The 17,701-nt window shown below is 44.5% G+C and overlaps 1 protein-coding gene across 1 annotated transcript; it reads left to right on the top strand.

The window, feature by feature from the left end:
- On the top strand, positions 1 to 4,817 carry dmrt2a (doublesex and mab-3 related transcription factor 2a). The gene is made up of 4 exons (XM_062380396.1): positions 1 to 205; positions 1,128 to 1,554; positions 3,093 to 3,195; positions 3,473 to 4,817. Exons 2-4 carry the CDS (start codon positions 1,171 to 1,173, stop codon positions 4,612 to 4,614), a joined length of 1,629 nt encoding a protein of 542 aa, XP_062236380.1. The 5' UTR covers positions 1 to 205; positions 1,128 to 1,170; the 3' UTR covers positions 4,615 to 4,817.
- The last annotated feature ends 12,884 nt before the right edge of the window (positions 4,818 to 17,701 follow it).

Below are 17,701 nucleotides of genomic sequence, written 5' to 3'. Positions count from 1 at the left end.
GAAGAAGGAGAGAAGTTCAGAGAGAGAGAGACGCAGAGAGAGAGTGAGTGAGAGTGAGAAAGAGAGAGAAAGAGAGAGGGGCTCAATTAACTGCTTCAATTAACCAGCCTGGACCCACAGTGTGTGTCTCTGTGTGTGTCTGTGTGTGTGTCCGTCTGCACATTGTTCAACAACCCTGGACCAGATCCGTGATCAGCCTCTGGAGGTAAACACAACTTTCTGTTTCCTTTATTCCACAGATCAGAGAACACAAAGTTAGACACTTCTAAAACTTCTTAAACTTCTAAACTTCTAAAACTTCTAAAACTTCTAAACTTCTAAAACTTCTAAAACTTCTAAAACTTCGAAACTCTGCGTGAAGTTACCACTTTAATTAAATGTGCACGATCGCATGAGTTGTGACAGACACATTATTGGACTGGAGCATTTTTCTATCATGACCTATTTTATATTTATTTCTAGTTCAGCCACTTTCAGAAGTTATAAATCTTTAACTCTATTTTTTACTCTGCACTTTAAACACGTTTTGCACATTAATATAATTTATGCTCAATAAGACTCTTTGCTTCTTGGAATGTTTTGATTTTGTGCAAGAAAATGTAAATGAATCTGCAGGAGCAAAAAAATGAATTGAACTTTTAGTTTGGTTTCTTGGAGTTAATTGGAAAACTTACTTTAATAATAATTTATAAGTGTTTATTCTTATTTGATCCATGTGGAATAATCAACAAGCAGGAAGATGCTGTTAATTATCTTCACTGTCATGTTTCAAGATTCAAAGATCGTTGTTAATAGGATAATAATAAGCTTCTATCTCAGCAATTATGAGAAATAATAGAAAAATAGTTGAAGCAAATATATAGAAGATAGAAAAACAGTTTTTACAAATGTCTTTTAGTTTCAATCCTTGAAGCTGGATTGTGTTAGTTTGGAGACTAACACAATCCATTATTATAAGTTTATTAAAAGTTTGAGATAACTTTATCTTGAGTTTAATAGAAGTGTATAAGTTGATCAGAAGTTTGGCTGGTTTATAAGTATATAATAAGTTTATAATAAGTTTATTCAAAGTGAATCATGAGCGTGTCAGATTCCAGCAGCAGACTCTAACTCCAGTTTGTCTCCAGACTGGATCCCGGAGCTCGGACCGGCCGCAGGACTCGGGCAGACATGTCGGACAGCACCGGGTGCGAGTTTGAGATCGACGTGGAGAGTCTGGAGACGGAGAGCGACGACCCGGCGGACTCCTACAGCCCCGGACCCGGTCCCAGTCCCGGACCCGGACCCTGCCCCGGCGCCTCGGAGGACGACGCGGACGAAGTGAAGAGCGACGACAAGCCGGGTCCCGTTGGCCCGGGCCCGGGGGAGCAGAGGAAGCTGAGCCGGACCCCGAAGTGCGCCCGCTGCCGGAACCACGGGGTGGTGTCCTGCCTCAAGGGCCACAAGCGCTTCTGCCGCTGGAGAGACTGTCAGTGCGCCAACTGTCTGCTGGTGGTGGAGCGGCAGCGCGTCATGGCGGCGCAGGTGGCGCTCCGCAGGCAGCAGGCCACCGAGGTAAAACTCACTCTGTATACAAATACTGTGTTTAAATAATACTCTTCATGGTATAATACACATCATGTTATAATTCACATAATGTTATTAAACACTCATCTCATAATATATATAATGTGTGTTTTATATAATACTCTATATCTTATAAAACTCTTCATGTACACTTAATGTGTACTTAAAAATATATAATGTGTGTTATAATATACACAATGTGTATTATAAGACTGAAGAGATGTACAGCTAAAATATGTGAAATATAGAAAAATATCAAACAAACAAAAACAACGATGAGATACAATTTAAAACAACAACATTATATATAAAATGACTAAAGGAATATGAGACATTTATAAAACCAACAAATAAGGCAACATTAAGATTATATTAAATTAAATTAAAACTGAGAAGTCGTTTGTGCAGCTTGAATATTATGAACATTTAAATTAAACGACAGCTCGTGAAGTGATTCAGCTTCTTTTATTCATTTTATTTAAAAACAATTCAAAGAAACGTAACTTTATCAAATAGAATAAAATTCTAATTTCATTCAAATCAAACCAGTACAGAGGACGTGGCTCCTTGTGAAGTGTGAGGCTGAGTGTGATTTGTGAAAATGTACAAAACTAAATTTAATTGATTTAAAGTATTACGTGTTCTTCAGAAGCCGGACTTCTCTTCTCATAAGTTCTATTAATCAGTTCTTTCTTGTGTCCAGTTGCTTTATTTAAAACATAAAGTAAATTCCGATGTTAAACTCATCTTTCATTGCATCGTCTGCATCATAGATTACAAGCTGTGTTTGTGTGTTGTTGGCTCAAAGTGTCACACTCTCTCTCCAGTGTGTGTCTGTAGCTGTGTAAATATCTCCATCCATGTTCCACTCGTCTGTAACTTCACTGCAGCTTCGCCTGCACGATGTCAAATCTCACACGTAGAATAATCTGCTCTGTCATATGAGCAGAGATATGAATTCTGCAGATTAACAGTGAGACAGGCTGAAGGATTCTAATGATCAGAGTGAAACCTGTGAGACGATCTGTCACTTTGAGCCACAACCAGAGAAAATACTGATTTGTTTTTCTACCAAACTTCAGCTTCCACAATTCAATTTACCTTTGGTCAGATTGAGTTTAAGGTTCATTAAAAGTTTGTTTATTTTGCTGAACGCTCAGTAATCATTCATCAGTGTATTTATAAAAAATCAATAAAAATGCTAAATAAAAATATAAATACAAATTTAAGTTCTGAACCCTGTCTCTCTCCCCTCACCTCACATAAAAAGATAAAAGTCTTTAATCATAAACAACAAATGAAATGTTTTTTTATTGTAAAAGGTATTTTAAAGACAGTGCATCTGGAAGTTTGTCTGTTGTGTGTCTGTTGTGTCAGTGTGATTTAATTTACACCTTTTATTACAACCTATTGTTTTGTTCTAATTGTGTAACTGCTGATTTTCATGGTCATTTCCATTATTTTCCAGACATTTTATTGTGAAAAACCTGATATTATTTTAATCACTTATTTGATTTTCTTCTCAGGATAAGAAAGGCATCTCTGGGAAACACCTTCCAGCCGAGAGGAGGTCGATCTACCAGCGGCACATCCGACCGTCCACCATGCTCGCCAAGAGCATCCTGGAAGGTAACAGCCAATCAGACGAAGAGACACTCGTCTTATCTCCGTCCTCTTCTGCGTCTCTCGGTTCTGTCTCCGTCTCGGTTTAACTCCGTCTAACTCTGTCCCTCTTTCCTCTCCCGCCTTGTGTCGGGTTTCTTTTCTCCCTCTGACAGCGATCAGCACTTTCTAACAGACTTGTTCCACTTTGTGTCTCTGCTGCACGTTTTGATCTGTTCACGTTTCTGCTTGACTCCACCTCTGATGTGAACCGTGCAGTAACCGTGGAGTCTTGTGACCACAGGGTATCGTCCGGTGCAGACGGATCCGTTCCTGGCGGCCAACGCGTCTCTGCCCCCCCCGCTGAGCGACCGCATGAGGAAGAGGAGGGCCTTCGCCGACAAGGAGCTGGAGACCATCATGCTGGAGCGGGAGTACAAAGAGCGAGAGCTGATGGAGACCAGCCAGGCGGCCTCGCTCATCTTCCCCAACAGCATGGTCCACCACGCCGCCGAGTACAACTCCTACAAGACGGCCTACTCGCCGGCCGCTCAGGTGGAGCCGCAGCCCAAAGAGCTGTGCAGCTTCATGGGGCCCAACTGCCTGGACCTGTCCATGCAGTACCCCGGGGGCCCGGCCAACGTGGAGCTCATCTCCTCCAACGTCAGCGTGGCCACCACCTACCGCCACTACCCGCTGCAGCCGTCCCGAGGCAGCTTCATGATGTGGCCCCGCAGTGCGTCCAACCTGGGGGACGCCCTGCTCTACCAGCAGTGTCTCTTCAACGCCACGGCGGTGCAGAACATGAAGCCGGGCGCCGTGTGGGAGCCCAAGGCCATGGCGGCTGAGAGCCAGCTGCCCGAGCAGGAAGCCGCGGCCGCTTTCGCCGCCAAACTGGAAGGATCCCGAGCGGCGGCGCTGCAGGACTCGTCCAATCCCCCGCAGCCGGATCCCAAAGCCCCCGGCGTGGCCCACAGGGGGCAGAGGGAGTGCTCGGCCTTCGCCCCCCCTAAGAGGGGCTTTGGACAATCCTTCCCCAACAACTCGCACCCCCAAAACCCCCAGAACTCCATGCACGCCTTGAACAAGCTGAGCAAGGACAGTGCTAAGCTGTCCATGAAACTCAACTCCTTCCACTCCCTCATCCAGCACTCGCTGAATGAGAAAGGCGGTGGTGGAGGAGGAGGAGGAGGTGGAGGAGGAGGTGGAGGCGTGGGGCCGGAGCTCAGGCCTCCGTACTGCAAAGAGCTCTTAGAGGAGGCCGCCCGCAAGTTCAGGGAGGGATCGGCCAAGGACGCTCAGGCTGTTAAGATCACAGACCGCTACGCCAAAGACTTTCTGTCCAAGCCTGTGGGAACCAAGATGGCGTCCGGCGAGTCGCTGTCCTTCTCGGTGGAAGCCATCCTGAAACGACCCACACCCGCCATGAGCCGAGCGTTCCACTGACTCCACGCCGGTGTCTCGTCTTGCACTAGAACCAGCAGGTTCCTCTCAGACCAGAGACCTGCAGACACTGCGTCAGGAAACACACGAGCTGGAGATATTTATGTACAGTATATTATATTTTACGTGTGCATGTTTAATAACTTTATTGTGTAGAGTATTTAAACATTATACCGATGTTTTCCTCATGTTAATAAACTTTATAAGACCCAACGCTTTCCATAAAAAGTCTTGTATTTCATTTTCAGGTTTAACTGGCAGCAGCTTTGTGTTTGGGTCAGAAGTGAGTCGGATACAAACTCTCAAACAGTTTCCTTATTTACAACTTTTAAAGTTTGACGTATTTAAAAAAATAATTTAAGTTACTTTTGAATGTTGTAGCCCTCTTATAGAAGAATTAGTGATATACCTTTAATTTAATTATTTTTGAAGTTTGATTAATCTTGTGCATGGTAAAATAAACGTATTAAAAGTGCTAGTTATCATTTGCGTTATAACTGACAACAGCAAATACACAACTTGTGCACAAGAGTCTCAAATCGTGCTCTATTAAACAGAACAACTCAAATATCTGTTCTTTGCTTAAAGTTGACGTCAAAACTCATTTTAAATCTAAATTATTTCATGTTAATTTGAGACTCAGCTTATTATTAACAAAAAATTACAGTGAAAGTTTTCTTCACCGTTTTTATGATATAACACAAAATTTAAATCACACAAACAAAACACATGAACCGAGTGTGAACGTGAACCAGCAGCGTTTTACAAGGTTTGAAACACGAGACCGACACATTAATCTGTGATCATCTCTCTCCACTCGTTCCTTCAGACGCACATCTGTGTGTGTGTGTGTGTGTGTGTGTGTGTGTGTGTACTCGCTGAAAGACATGCTCCAAACACGGGTTTCACATGAGCTGCAGAACACTGATCCGTGGAGTAATGAGCAGCACTCCGGGTGAAAGGAAAGTCACAGATCTGTTGTTGTCGTCTCGTGGACGTGAACCTGTCTCCTTCTGCTTCTGAGGGACACGTCCCGTGAAGCCCGAGGACGTGAGGCCGTCTCCATGAGTCCTGAGATGATGACATGTTGAGTCACCACAGAGCGAGGACTTCACTTCAGGAGTGTGTGGACGTGGCTTACTATCTGTGTGAGGACCAGACACACATTATGGCTCTGAGGGTTTTCTCATCTCAACTTTTTCTATTTCTGTTTAATGTGAAATATTCGGTCGGTAAATAAAATGAACTTGAGATATGAACTGGAGACACAGAGAAAGAGGAAGACGTGTGTGTGAGGTCACAGGATTCAGGCCAAACATTAAAGTGGCTGAACATTTAAATCCAGAAGTTTCCAGGCTGAATTCTGTGGTGGAATAAATATAAAAACACGTGGATATCGTGAAGAGAGGCAGCTGTAGGAGTCCTGAGTTTGAACGTAACTCCGTGTAGACATCATATCTTTATGATGGAAACATTAGAAACTATGACACAGTGTTCAATTAGATGAATTTTAATCATAATAAATGTCGGACACACGTCCATATGTTAGTTTTGGCAAATTTCCCCTCAGACGTGAACATTTATTGCCCAAAGTATCAAATCCTGAGCACAATGAAGACATTGTTTTGTCTATGACTTAACAATGTTTGTGTGTCTCTTTGTGTGGGATAATGTGTGTGTGTGTGTGTGTGCTCTAGCAGCAGTTGGCTGCTGAGCAGAAGGTGACAGTGTTTGTCTGCACTAACTGCCACTGATAAGTATCTGCTGAAATCCTGACAGTCTCATGTGTGAGATTTAACATGTCAGCAGAGCGACACACACACACACACCCACACACACACACAAACAGTAACACGCGTACACATACACACACCTTTTATCAACACTATTAGTTCTCACAGTAGCATTTTGTTTGGGGTCCACAGGTGTCGTTTGACATTTGGAGACTTTGAGTGACTTTCCTTCATGCTGCGATGATCGGAAAAAAGCAACACACACACACGCACACACACACACAAACATACGTACGCACACACACACACCCACACATACGTACGCACACACACACACCCACACACTCGGCCTGGGAATTTGTCTTTCAGCAGCTCTGGTTTCAAGACAACACAACAGAGGTCACTCACAGTTTGTCATGTGCTGATGTCAAAAGTCATTTTAGTAACACTTATAAGTTTATTCAACAATTCATAAACCATCACATTCTATTGTTTTTACATTTTTTATCACATTTACAACAAATTAAAGTTTCACAGCGTCGTTGTCGTCCGTGCACAGAAGAGGAAGGTTCACTTTCACGTCTTCTTCTGGACACGATGCAGTTTGAAGATTCACACGCGTCCGATTTGAGATTCAAATCAATAGTTTTAAATAAGTATTGAAATGAAATCAAGCCTGTAGGATCAGACCCCCCCCCCCCACACACACACACACCTGCTGTGATACAACAGCTCCATTCTTCTCCTGCCCATATCACATTTAGCTGCCCTGCCAGTGACTGTGCTCGGTTTATTGCTTTATCACTGCTTGAGTCATCTCCACACGCACACACACACACACACACACACACACAGACACACACCCTCCTCCAGGTGTTGGACCAAGCCATCCATCCCCCTGTTGCCGTTGTCACGCCACCGACTCTGATACGCTACAATCCTCTGCACATTAAGAATCCATAAAGCGCCACAAACCCCCGACCGCCTCGTTCACAGGAGGGAAACAACACGCCGGCTTATTTTGACTCAAGGAATAAATGGCACATGTTGTATTTTGCATTGACGAGCAGCGGGCGTGAAGGGCCGGGTGGGGGGGTGTGTGTGTGGGGGGGGGGGGGTTGCTCTGTGTTCACTCTCACCCGACTTGTTTCTGTCTCTACCAGCAGCAGCACTGGTCGGTCGGTGGCTGCATTCCTTCCCAGCACCTTGTAATCCAGTAAGAAATGTGTTGCAGTGCAGCTTTGTGACAAGGTGCTCCCACTTAATTACCATGTAGACTGGGCTGACAGGCCCGGGGCCGATGGGGGCCGATGGGGGCCGATGGGGGCCGATGGGGGCTGAATGGGGCCGATGGGCTGGTGGTTGGTGGCTGAAGGAGTCTGGGAACATCCTGAAAACACACACACACTGACACACACTGACACACATTCACACACATTTAGATGTTAAACTCCCAGTGACCCACGTGTTTCTATGAGAACATATTGAAAGTTGACAGTTTGCCTATAAAACGTTTTGTAAGTTGGAAACTGACGGCAACACTTTCAAAGGCCGCCTCATGCAAATGAAGACAATTGATGTAAATTTGCATGAATGTCTCGACAACTGGTTCCCACATTTTTTTTTTGCAGGCTTAAAAAAATGTGGGATCAGGAAAACTGTTTTTTTTTTTGTTTTTTTTGCACCGAGCAGAGGTCTGAATCTTTTCCTGAAAGTTTTCCAGAGGGTTTGAACATGAGAAGTGTTTGAGTCGGTCCCCTGGTAAACGTCTGAGTGAAGCCATGTGAGAGAGGAACACGTGTGAAGGATCCAGAGCGAGCGAGCGAGCTCAAACCTGGACAGACCAGGAGGTTCCAGAGCTTTCAGTGATGAGTGTGGATGAGCTGTGAAGAAAACACTGATCTTCCCACAGCAGAACTTTAGTGTCATAAGTTATTTTTTGTATTTATGTTCAAAAACCTTTACTGGTGAGGGACTCGTGTTGGGAGACGAATGGTCCTCCAGCTCTTATTTCCTTGAAAGCCTGATGATAAATACCCTGTGAAATATATATAAATATAATATATAGGATCAGCTGGTTTCTTCCCAGGCTCAGACCAAATAAACCAGTACACATCAAAAGGAACCAACACTGAGAGTTCACCTCCACCAAGGCCCAATAATTCCTTTAAATTCAAAGATATCATTCTCATGAATTTGTCAAACATTCCCTGGATCTGCACCTTTTGTCCGAATCCGTCCCAAATTATAATGTTTCATTACTTTTCCGATAATTTGAATCTCTATCGATTAGAATCCAGCGTTTTTGTCACTGCTCCTCCGACCTGCTGTGTTTACACATTGGCTCGGCACAGTCTGTCCATTGTGCTGCATTGTTCAGTTGCCTCCTGAGGGTTGAGAACAAACATGTGTGTGACACCTGCTGCTCCTGTTTGTGTTGTTTCAGTCGCCTGCAGCTCGGGTGAGGGAACACTGGAGCTTCTTCTGTGACACAAACTGACGCCTGGAGCATTGAGCACCAGTGAAGCTTCTCCACTGGGATCTGACACCAGACAAAGAGATCTGTTTCATTTCTTCCAGTTTCTTTAGAGACAAATCGTTCTGACGTCCGTTTGCAAATTGCAGCTGCTTTGAGCATTCGTCCCCCCGGAGACATTTTGCAACATTCACGAGAGGATGAAGCACAAAGTCAAATTCAGCCACTTCCAGATCAGACGATGGAGACATTTGCAAGTTAATGCAAATAGTTGTAAATCCTTGAGCAGCCGGAGTTTGAAGACGTGAACCTTCAGAGAAACACAAAGTGACCATCGACCATCGTTGGTGTTTCTAATCCGATCTTTAAATCTGATAACTCACACAATTACTCTCTCATTAGCTTTTCACTCCCTTGAGATCATCTGTATTTCAACACCTCTGAACGAAGACGCTCTCATGTGGTCACTCTGTCGTCTTCTCCACCTGCTCAGCTGCTGCCGGGGATTTGCCAGTCTAAACATTCATGTAAATGCTATGGAAAAACTCTTTGTGTTGCATTGTCACCCAAAGAAGACGCCGCTCTGCAGAGGGCTGTCACTCCGGCTGCACACAGATGTTGTTTCTGTCCGGGGTTGTTGACTCTGCCCCCCCCCTCCCCCCTCACGTCCTCACGGCGTGGACGGGCCGTGAGGACGAGCTGCGGCCGCGGCGGCGTGGACTCGGGGGCGTGGCCTCGGAGGCGTGCAGGGGTCAGTGCAGGTGGAGCAGCTGTAACTCTGCTAACACACCTGGCTCACGCTAACCACAGCAAACAGCACCATTACCAAGGTTTACACTTAAAAGCTCTGATTTGCATATAGGCCTATATGAGTTTATTCAAATGTGCTGATGTACGGCCCCCCCCCCACCTCCCCACCTCCCCCTCCCCCTTTGGTTGAGGTCGAGCTCCAGAGACACTTCTCCTGAATATGGTCATTAATATTAAGTGAGTTTTTATTGTTGTCATTTTAAATTATTAAGAAAAGTTGTGTGTGAGTGTTGTGTGCTGTTGGGACCCAGTGACCCTGGGACCCAGTGACACTGGGACCCAGGGACACTGGGAATCCTCCGAGCTCTGCTTCCTGTGCAGAGATTCCATCAGCTCTGTGTCCAGCACCTTGAGCACAGACACGGCTCATCCTGCGGCAGCTGTCTTCCACTCGGAAAGATGGATTTAATAGTCTGTCCTCAGACCAGCAGTCGAAGCCCAGACTGGGACTTCCTGTGTCTGCGTGGGCGGAGCGGGACACTTTCACTGGTCCATCCAAGTCGACTCATCTGGAGCAGCTGATTGTGTGTGAGCTGATATTAACACTGCAGCTCTCTTTTAATGTTTTTTAAAACCCAAAATAACAACACAAACAACAGAGACACAAACACGAGCATCAGAATGTAGGTTTGAATCCTCAAAGACGACTGCAGCTCCTCTCAGCTTCTTCTGGGTCTTGCTCCTCCAGGTTTTAACTTGATAAATATCACGGGGGAAAAGGAGGAAGTCCGGTAAAGACGTGTATTACAGGACGAAGAAGGAGGTCAAGGTGGACGATGGAGACAAAACACTCTCAGCCTTATCCCTGGGTTTCATGTTGCTACCATGATGTCAAAGGTCAGGTACACCTGCACATCCAGGCGTCCAGTTGTTCGCTGGATGCTTCGTGCACTCGTGAAGTCATTCTGACCCAGATCCAGGTCACACACAGTCTCAGCTGTCAATCACAACGTCTCATCTAATAACAAATTAAAAGCAAACTTAGCAGAAAAATGAAAAGTTAGTGGTTCCTATCAATGTGAGAGGAACCACTGGGAACCTGCTGAGCCTGCAGAAGTGGCAGGGCGAGGCTTTGACCTTGGAGTTGCTCTTTCAGGACCGGCTGCTGCCACTGTGACACTTTGTCCCTGTTGAGTCAACACGGCCGCTGCTATTCTCCCTGTTGTCACATCAACACATTTTGTTTCCTCGACAATACACTGTGAAGAAACTGGTTTCCATTTCTTATCTGTGGGAAGAGGCTGTTGACGCTGCCTCTCGTGGGGATGCTGGAATCCTCTCCCCTAATTGGTCCATTCGTCTCTCTTTCTGTTGAGCTGTGGCTTTATCTGACACCTGAATAAGAAATAAGAATATGCTTACACCCAAAACTTTCTACCAACACCAGCACAGAGATAAGGACGTTGTTTCTTCTCATGATCTGTATCTCGCACATAAACATGAACCTTGTGGGTATGAAACTGTTGTAAAGGTCATAAATAATCTGTATTGACACAGGAGTGGGTGTGGCCTCGTGGCCTCAGGCTGCTATGAATTAAGGCCCAGGTTCTGTCATGTCACCTGTTAACTAATATTAAATATTCTTGTGCCGAATATTAAAATACAGAACTAGAATTACAGCTTTGTGATGGTGTGTCTTCACCAACCAGTGGAATTTGCATACATATATTTCCCAGTCTCTTCAGAGGTCACGGTTACTGGAAGATATTCAGTTGATCTTTGAGTCCAATTGAAATCTGGTCAAAATTTGAAGGAATTCTATAAAGACAATTTAAAGAACCCAGATTCTGATGAGTTCATCTTTGGGTCCAAGTGAACGTTTGTACCAAATGTGTTAAATCTGTTCTTGAGATTTTGTGTTCACGAGGCAAACTGTGTCTTTGGTGAAGTCACAACGACCTTGACTTTTGACTTTGACCTAAAGTAACTTTTTAAACATATGTAAAACATTTCCCTCCAGGCGTTGTTGACATATCGTGTTCACAGGAGCGCATACAACCAGAAAACGTCATCTTTGGCCACTGGCTGTTGCCGGGGGGGGGGGGGGGGCATAAGAACTTCCTCTTTTGCCGCAAACTTCAAACTGTTGAAACGTGTTTTACACAACGAGAAACAACAGGAGAATGAGATGTCCTCCAGCCGCGGAGCAGACATCCTGGATGATTACTCCAAACTTTACATTTGCAGTTCTTGTCCTCAAGTTTGTCCCAGAAGGAGAAACAAAGCAAAGTCTGACTCAAGGTTTAAAAAGTGAAATCCGAAGCCTGCGGATGAAAAATAAAACGTTTGACTCCAGCTTTACATTTTTACAGGACTCTCTTTTTTTTTTCCCCAGTGAGCGAGCTACATGAAAGTGTTTTATGGAACCTGCGAGACTCGGGGGGGTAAGAACACTGAAGTCAGAGCTGAGACACTGGACTCATCCTATACATCACCTGAAAGTCAATCTGAGGGGACGACAGCCCAGCGGCCTTTGAACGCAGCCGTCACACAGCTCTCCTTCTGTTTCAGGGGGGGGGGGGGGGGTACACTGTCCAATACAAATCACACATGTCACATATGTGGGTCCAGGTAAGTTCTTACTGTACATGAGGAGGAGAGAGAAACCTTCTGAGTGGGTTGATGTGTCGTTCATAATCTGGGGAATCGTCTTTGACTTCTTTACTCAGAGAAAAGTTCACAAACATCATCAGGACCATTAGTGGACGATTCATAGAAGAGACATGAATGTTTATTTCAGCCTGGTCCACATGTTTTTTCACCTTTTGTTCCGCCTCCTCCATGTTAGTGAATTGGACGTGGATGAAGCAAAAAAGCCAGATCACATGTCAGATACACCGAAGATGGTTTCTGTTATTTAAAGTCGTTCTCATCACTCGTTCAAGTTTTGATGTTTCTGATGGATTTGGTTTTAATTGGTCAATTTATGTAAAAAGAGGCTTCAAGAGACGTCATGATTGACAGCTGACACTGACTCACGATTGGTTAGACTTGACGCCGTGGCTCCACCCCCCTGCTCGCCGCAAACGTGTTTATTTACATTCTGTGGTCGGGAGCTTTTAAACATGTGAGTAGCATTTTAACATTAATTTATAATCTTCCCGAACTCATTAACTTATTTATATTCTTTCCTTTTGCGGAGACATAAATGTAGTAAAGTTAAATATTTATCTCAAAGTAGAGCAAATACTCAAATAAAGAACAAGCAGCAGTGGATCTTAAATATCTAACTTCATATTCTGATGATAAATCACACAAAACAGCTGATAAAGAAAAGTGCTCTTGATTTCCACAGACGCACCATCTCACCACGGTGCCGAATATTAACACTGAAACAGGATCTTCAGTTTCCTGTCCGGCTCGACAGGCCGGTTTGAAGTGGAGTCAAACTGCAGAACTCGTTACTACGAGTCACTGAGCCTTGAAATCATCTCACCTGCAGGAACAGAGAGGTTGTGACAACTTCATCCTGGATCCTAGTGAACGAGAAGCTCTTTAGCTCTCGAGTCCAAACGAGAGAAGAACGAGGAGAAAGACTCTCAAGCTTTGTTTCCCCAAAGTACGGTTGAACAGGAACTGTGGTGAAGGTGAACAGCGTGTTGATGTGCGCTCGCTATAAACTGCTCCACCTGTAGGGAATCTATCACGCGGCTCCTTGGAGGGCGGCAGGAGGTCTTTCCACATGTGCTGCTCAGCTGCTCGGCTTCTGGAGCCCGACCGAACCTGCACACGTTACAACTCTGGAAGAAGAGATTTACGCCCCGGCTCTGACAGCACGGGGAAAAAAAAACCCCACACGCCAGCCAAGCCACATTTCCCAGCGGGTGATTATCGCTGGGATCCAGGGGAATGTATTACACTCGGTGATGTAACAGAATATATCTGTGATACTAATGACTCTTGTGGTTTGCATGTGGAACAACTTCCCAAAGTCCTAAACTTCTCGCTGAGCGTCCTCCTGGAACCCGGCTCTGCTCTGCTGGTCCTCCGTCACGACTGATGTGTGAATGTGTAAAGAACCGAGGAACCAACCCAGGCAGGGAAAACATCCACTTCCTCTGGGCCTGAGAGCGACGTGTCGACAGTTCGAGTCCCCCCCCCCCCCCGTTCGTCCTCATGCTGTGCTCAGAAGTGTGATTTGAGTTTCCAGGTGACCGTGTGTTGATTTGCTCAATAACTCATCGTCACGTAGATTGATTCAGAAAAGTGTTTGAGCCGAAACTTCACTTCTGCTGCTGAGGAAAAGTTCAGTTCAGAGTTGGACCTGAGAGTCGGGCTCCGTTCACACCTGCTGTTAAAACACACTTTGTGTTTCTTGTGATCGGATCTCATTTCCTCTCGATATGCAAATACACATGAATGTCATTTCAGATATTATTTTAGTCCATTGACGATACAGATGTGTTGATAGTGTGTTTGTGTGGGAGAGTTATCAAAGAGGATTTGACTGATTTGAAAACAGTGGCACACTCTGTGTTGATGTTGTGTTGTTGGCCAGGTCGCACACTTTTAATTATGTCTCACAGTCTCACTACAAAAAGGCCATTAGAGACTTTTTTCTGAACCCACCAAGAACTTAGGGTACATTTCATAAACAGATGAATAAAACCTTTGTATTTTAGAAATTAACACCAGAAACACTAACATCTGACTTGATTTGCAGCTTGAGATTTAATCAACATTTCAACAGGTTTGTTTTTAATAATGAGGGTGGACAGGGAGGGACAGAGACGACTTCCTGTCTGTGGGTAATTACACATCCAAGCAGAAGATACTAACTAGTGGAGTTCCCCAAGGATCCATCCTGGGGCCTCTTCATGTTCCCTCTGGCTCAGATAATTAAAATCAACAAAATAACATCACAGTTATGCAGATGACACAAGATCATATATCCAAACCTCCAGGGAACTAGAATCTCATACAAACTCTGAATAAGTGCGTTGAACGAATCAGGAACTGGATCTGAATTTACACTGGTGATAAAAAAGATAAAACTGAAGTCATTGTTTTTGGAGACAAAGAAGAAAAACTCAGCGCTGAGATCTGATAAGTTAAAAACCACGAACAGAGCCAGAGACTCAGACGTTAACTTTAACTGCCGCTTTACCACAATGACAAAGTCGGCTGTCCGAGTCCAAACTAAACATAAAGAAGCAGTGTTCGCTTTTTATTTTCCAAATATGGAACCGACTCCCGGAGAACGTGAGGTCTGCTGGAACTTCCTGTTTCCTGTAAGACAAAGATAAACTCTTTCCTGTTTGTCACATGTTTATATTAAATCAAATATTTAACAATTTCTCACACTAGTTTTTGTATTGTTTGTTTCTTCTACAATTTGTCACGATGCCTTTAAATCTAAAAAACTTTGAAATCAACTTTTCAAACAACTATCTGAATACGTCAGCATCAGAATTATGATGATGAAACATTTCGATGCAGAAGTTTAAAATCAAACATTTCTTTGACTCATGTTTTCAGCACAGGCTTATTTTTTATCTTCGTCCATCTGCACCTGTCGTGTTTATTTAATACTCTCCCTGTTTCCAAAGTTACATGAGACTGGAAATGTTTCACATGATTTTGGCCTCGTGGCTCGACAGGAGCAGTTTTAGTGTTTGAGAGGCTGAGCTCTGATTTCTCCTCGAGAAGCTCGTCACCTTCTTGCGGCTGGAGCTCAGGTGAGTCCCGCCTCCGCTGCTCAGCCTCAACAGCTGCAGGCTTCATACACGATGTGAAACAGAAAATGATCTGATCCCAAACCTCCACCGGAGAAATCCCCATCAGTGCACTAAAGACGAGGTGGACCCATGAAGATTTATCAGGATTAGCAATGAGCTGTGATGGTATTAATGTGGTTCTACAGTAGCTCATGTTGTACAGCACCGCTGGGTTTAAACCGTTTGAAAAAGTCCTAGAACTTAATCTTAATATTTATTTTCACTTTGTCCTGGATGAATTTCTGCAGATCGGAGCAACATCTGGGGGTCGGGGGGGCTGAGACATCTGGGAACACATGCACCAGTTTGAAACAATTGTCTCCTCAGATTTATTCCCAGTTGTGCAGTCGCTTTATTTGATTAATTAATGCAATGAAAACACACATTTCTTATTCTCCTGCAACAACCGACTCCAGGAGGTTGTGTTTTCTCCTCGGTCAGCAGGATACTGTAAAAACTACAGAGCAGAGTTCTATGATGTGAGAACCGGACAAGAAGAGAAATTAATTTAAGCAGCGGATTCAGGTATAGAGAAGGGTGTTCTATCCTCTGTGCATTTGTGTGTTTGTTGATATATATGTGTGTGTGTTTGTTTGTGAGCAGGTGGAATGATGTGGACCCAGAACCGGAGGCGGACCCAGGAATTTCCCACGGGATTAATAAAGTATCCATCTATCTATCTAATTTTATTTAAATTGTAGCTTGGAGCAGGAATTTCCTTCAGAATAAATAAAGTCGATTTTCATTTTTTTTTCTGTATTCTTTATACTTCTCCTACACTCAGTTTCACCCTGAAGTCCAAACCTAACATAATATCTGGGTATCGAAGTCATAACCTGCTATAAAGCACCAAACGTGACAATAAGGAACCCCTCAGAGGACTGGGAGGCACCTGAGCTGTGTGTCGGCCTGATTGATGAGAAACCCAGACACCAGTGTTTTACTGGGAGCTGCTCCTCTCTTCTCTCACTGGAAAGAATCCCTCACACCCATGAAACACAGGTTGGGAACAGGAAGGGGCTGGAGGGGCGATAGCATGACACGTGTAAGCAGATCTCGCTGCATTTGAAGTTTTAAAAGCTTCTGCCTGAAAGATTTAGTATTAAGAGGGGGAGCTGCGCATGACACCCTTGCTGGACCTCTTATAAATTGGAATCAATTTTTCAAAGGGAATCATAAAAAGGCTCCTTCCCGTGCTGATGGCTCCGTTTAAAGTGGATCAGTCCACGTTGCCTCACCGCGACCGCTGGGGATCCGCCGCCAGCCTCAGCCTCTGGGACAGAGGTTCTTTAACGGCCCAATTTGAGACGTTTTTACATTACATCAGCACACGCTGTGGTATTGTTTGGAAAAAAAGGCAAAGAATAATACTGGGCCGGGGAGAACGACAAAGCCAGTCACTTCCTACAGATCGACTCGGCTGATGAGAAAAGCAAAGCGTGTGTAACGGCTTGGACGACTCCTAAAAGAGTCCATGTGTTTGAAGAGGTCCTGGTCCCGTCACGCTTCACTTGCAGAGCTTGTAACTGAAAGAGTGGGTGGGGGGGGGGCTCTCCTGAGGTATCGCTGACGCAAGTGGACGGAGGCTCCTGTTCGCTCTTCATCCCGGTCATCATCGCTTTCATCCACATCCACAGAGCTCAGCCAATAAGGACGCAGAAACGTTTCTCGCTTCGGTTTCTTGATTCTCTTTTCCTTGTTGACAAAATGTCACCGGCTGCGTAACGACGTCTCCGATGAGATGAGATGAGGAAGAAGAAGGTTTTGAGATGAGAAGAAGGTTTTGAGATGAGAAGAAGGTTTTGAGATGAGAAGAATGTTTTGAGATGAGAAGAAGGTTTTGAGATGAGAAGTTTCCTGAGATCAGACGACAGCAGAATGTTCCACACGTGTTTGTGTCCGTCTCAAAAACTGTAAATTGTTTTAGAGATAAACACAGAAAACACAATTTCAGATTTACAGTTTTAGATGAAAGTTGCAGAAACATAAGAAAAACGTTATACACCATGAAGCCAGATTCTCTTGATCGCCCCCTGGTGGCCGGCTGCAGTATAGACCACAAACCCCAACACACTTTAAAAGTTCTCAAAGATGGTTTCTGTCATTTCAGGTCGTTGTTACCACACTGAAGTTTGTTCAAGTGTTTCTGAACAGTTTGGTTTTGTTATTTGATGACGTCAGAACAGGTTTAAACGTCTTGATTGACAGCTGAGACTGACGAGCAGGTGTATGAGTGGGATCTCTTTAGTAACCCCCCGATCACTGCAGCACCGACTCGTCTCTAAATGACTTCATCAGTGCTAATTGGTTTCATCCGTTTCTGGGAGATTTAGGTACAATTGGAGGAATTCTTT

This window comes from Platichthys flesus, chromosome 3, assembly GCF_949316205.1.
Source record: "Platichthys flesus chromosome 3, fPlaFle2.1, whole genome shotgun sequence".
In the NCBI taxonomy this organism is placed as follows: Eukaryota; Metazoa; Chordata; class Actinopteri; order Pleuronectiformes; family Pleuronectidae; genus Platichthys; species Platichthys flesus.
Note: the sequence above shows the minus strand (reverse complement) of the source record. Positions and strands in the feature narration are given on the sequence as shown.

Bases quoted from the DNA above. Each gene is read 5' to 3' on its own strand.
- dmrt2a (XM_062380396.1), top strand. From the start codon at position 1,171: ATGTCGGACAGCACCGGGTGCGAGTTTGAGATCGACGTGGAGAGTCTG. The intron at 1,555-3,092 runs GTAAAACTCACT...TTTTCTTCTCAG, and splicing joins GCAGGCAGCAGGCCACCGAG to GATAAGAAAGGCATCTCTGG. The intron at 3,196-3,472 runs GTAACAGCCAAT...TTGTGACCACAG, and splicing joins CGCCAAGAGCATCCTGGAAG to GGTATCGTCCGGTGCAGACG.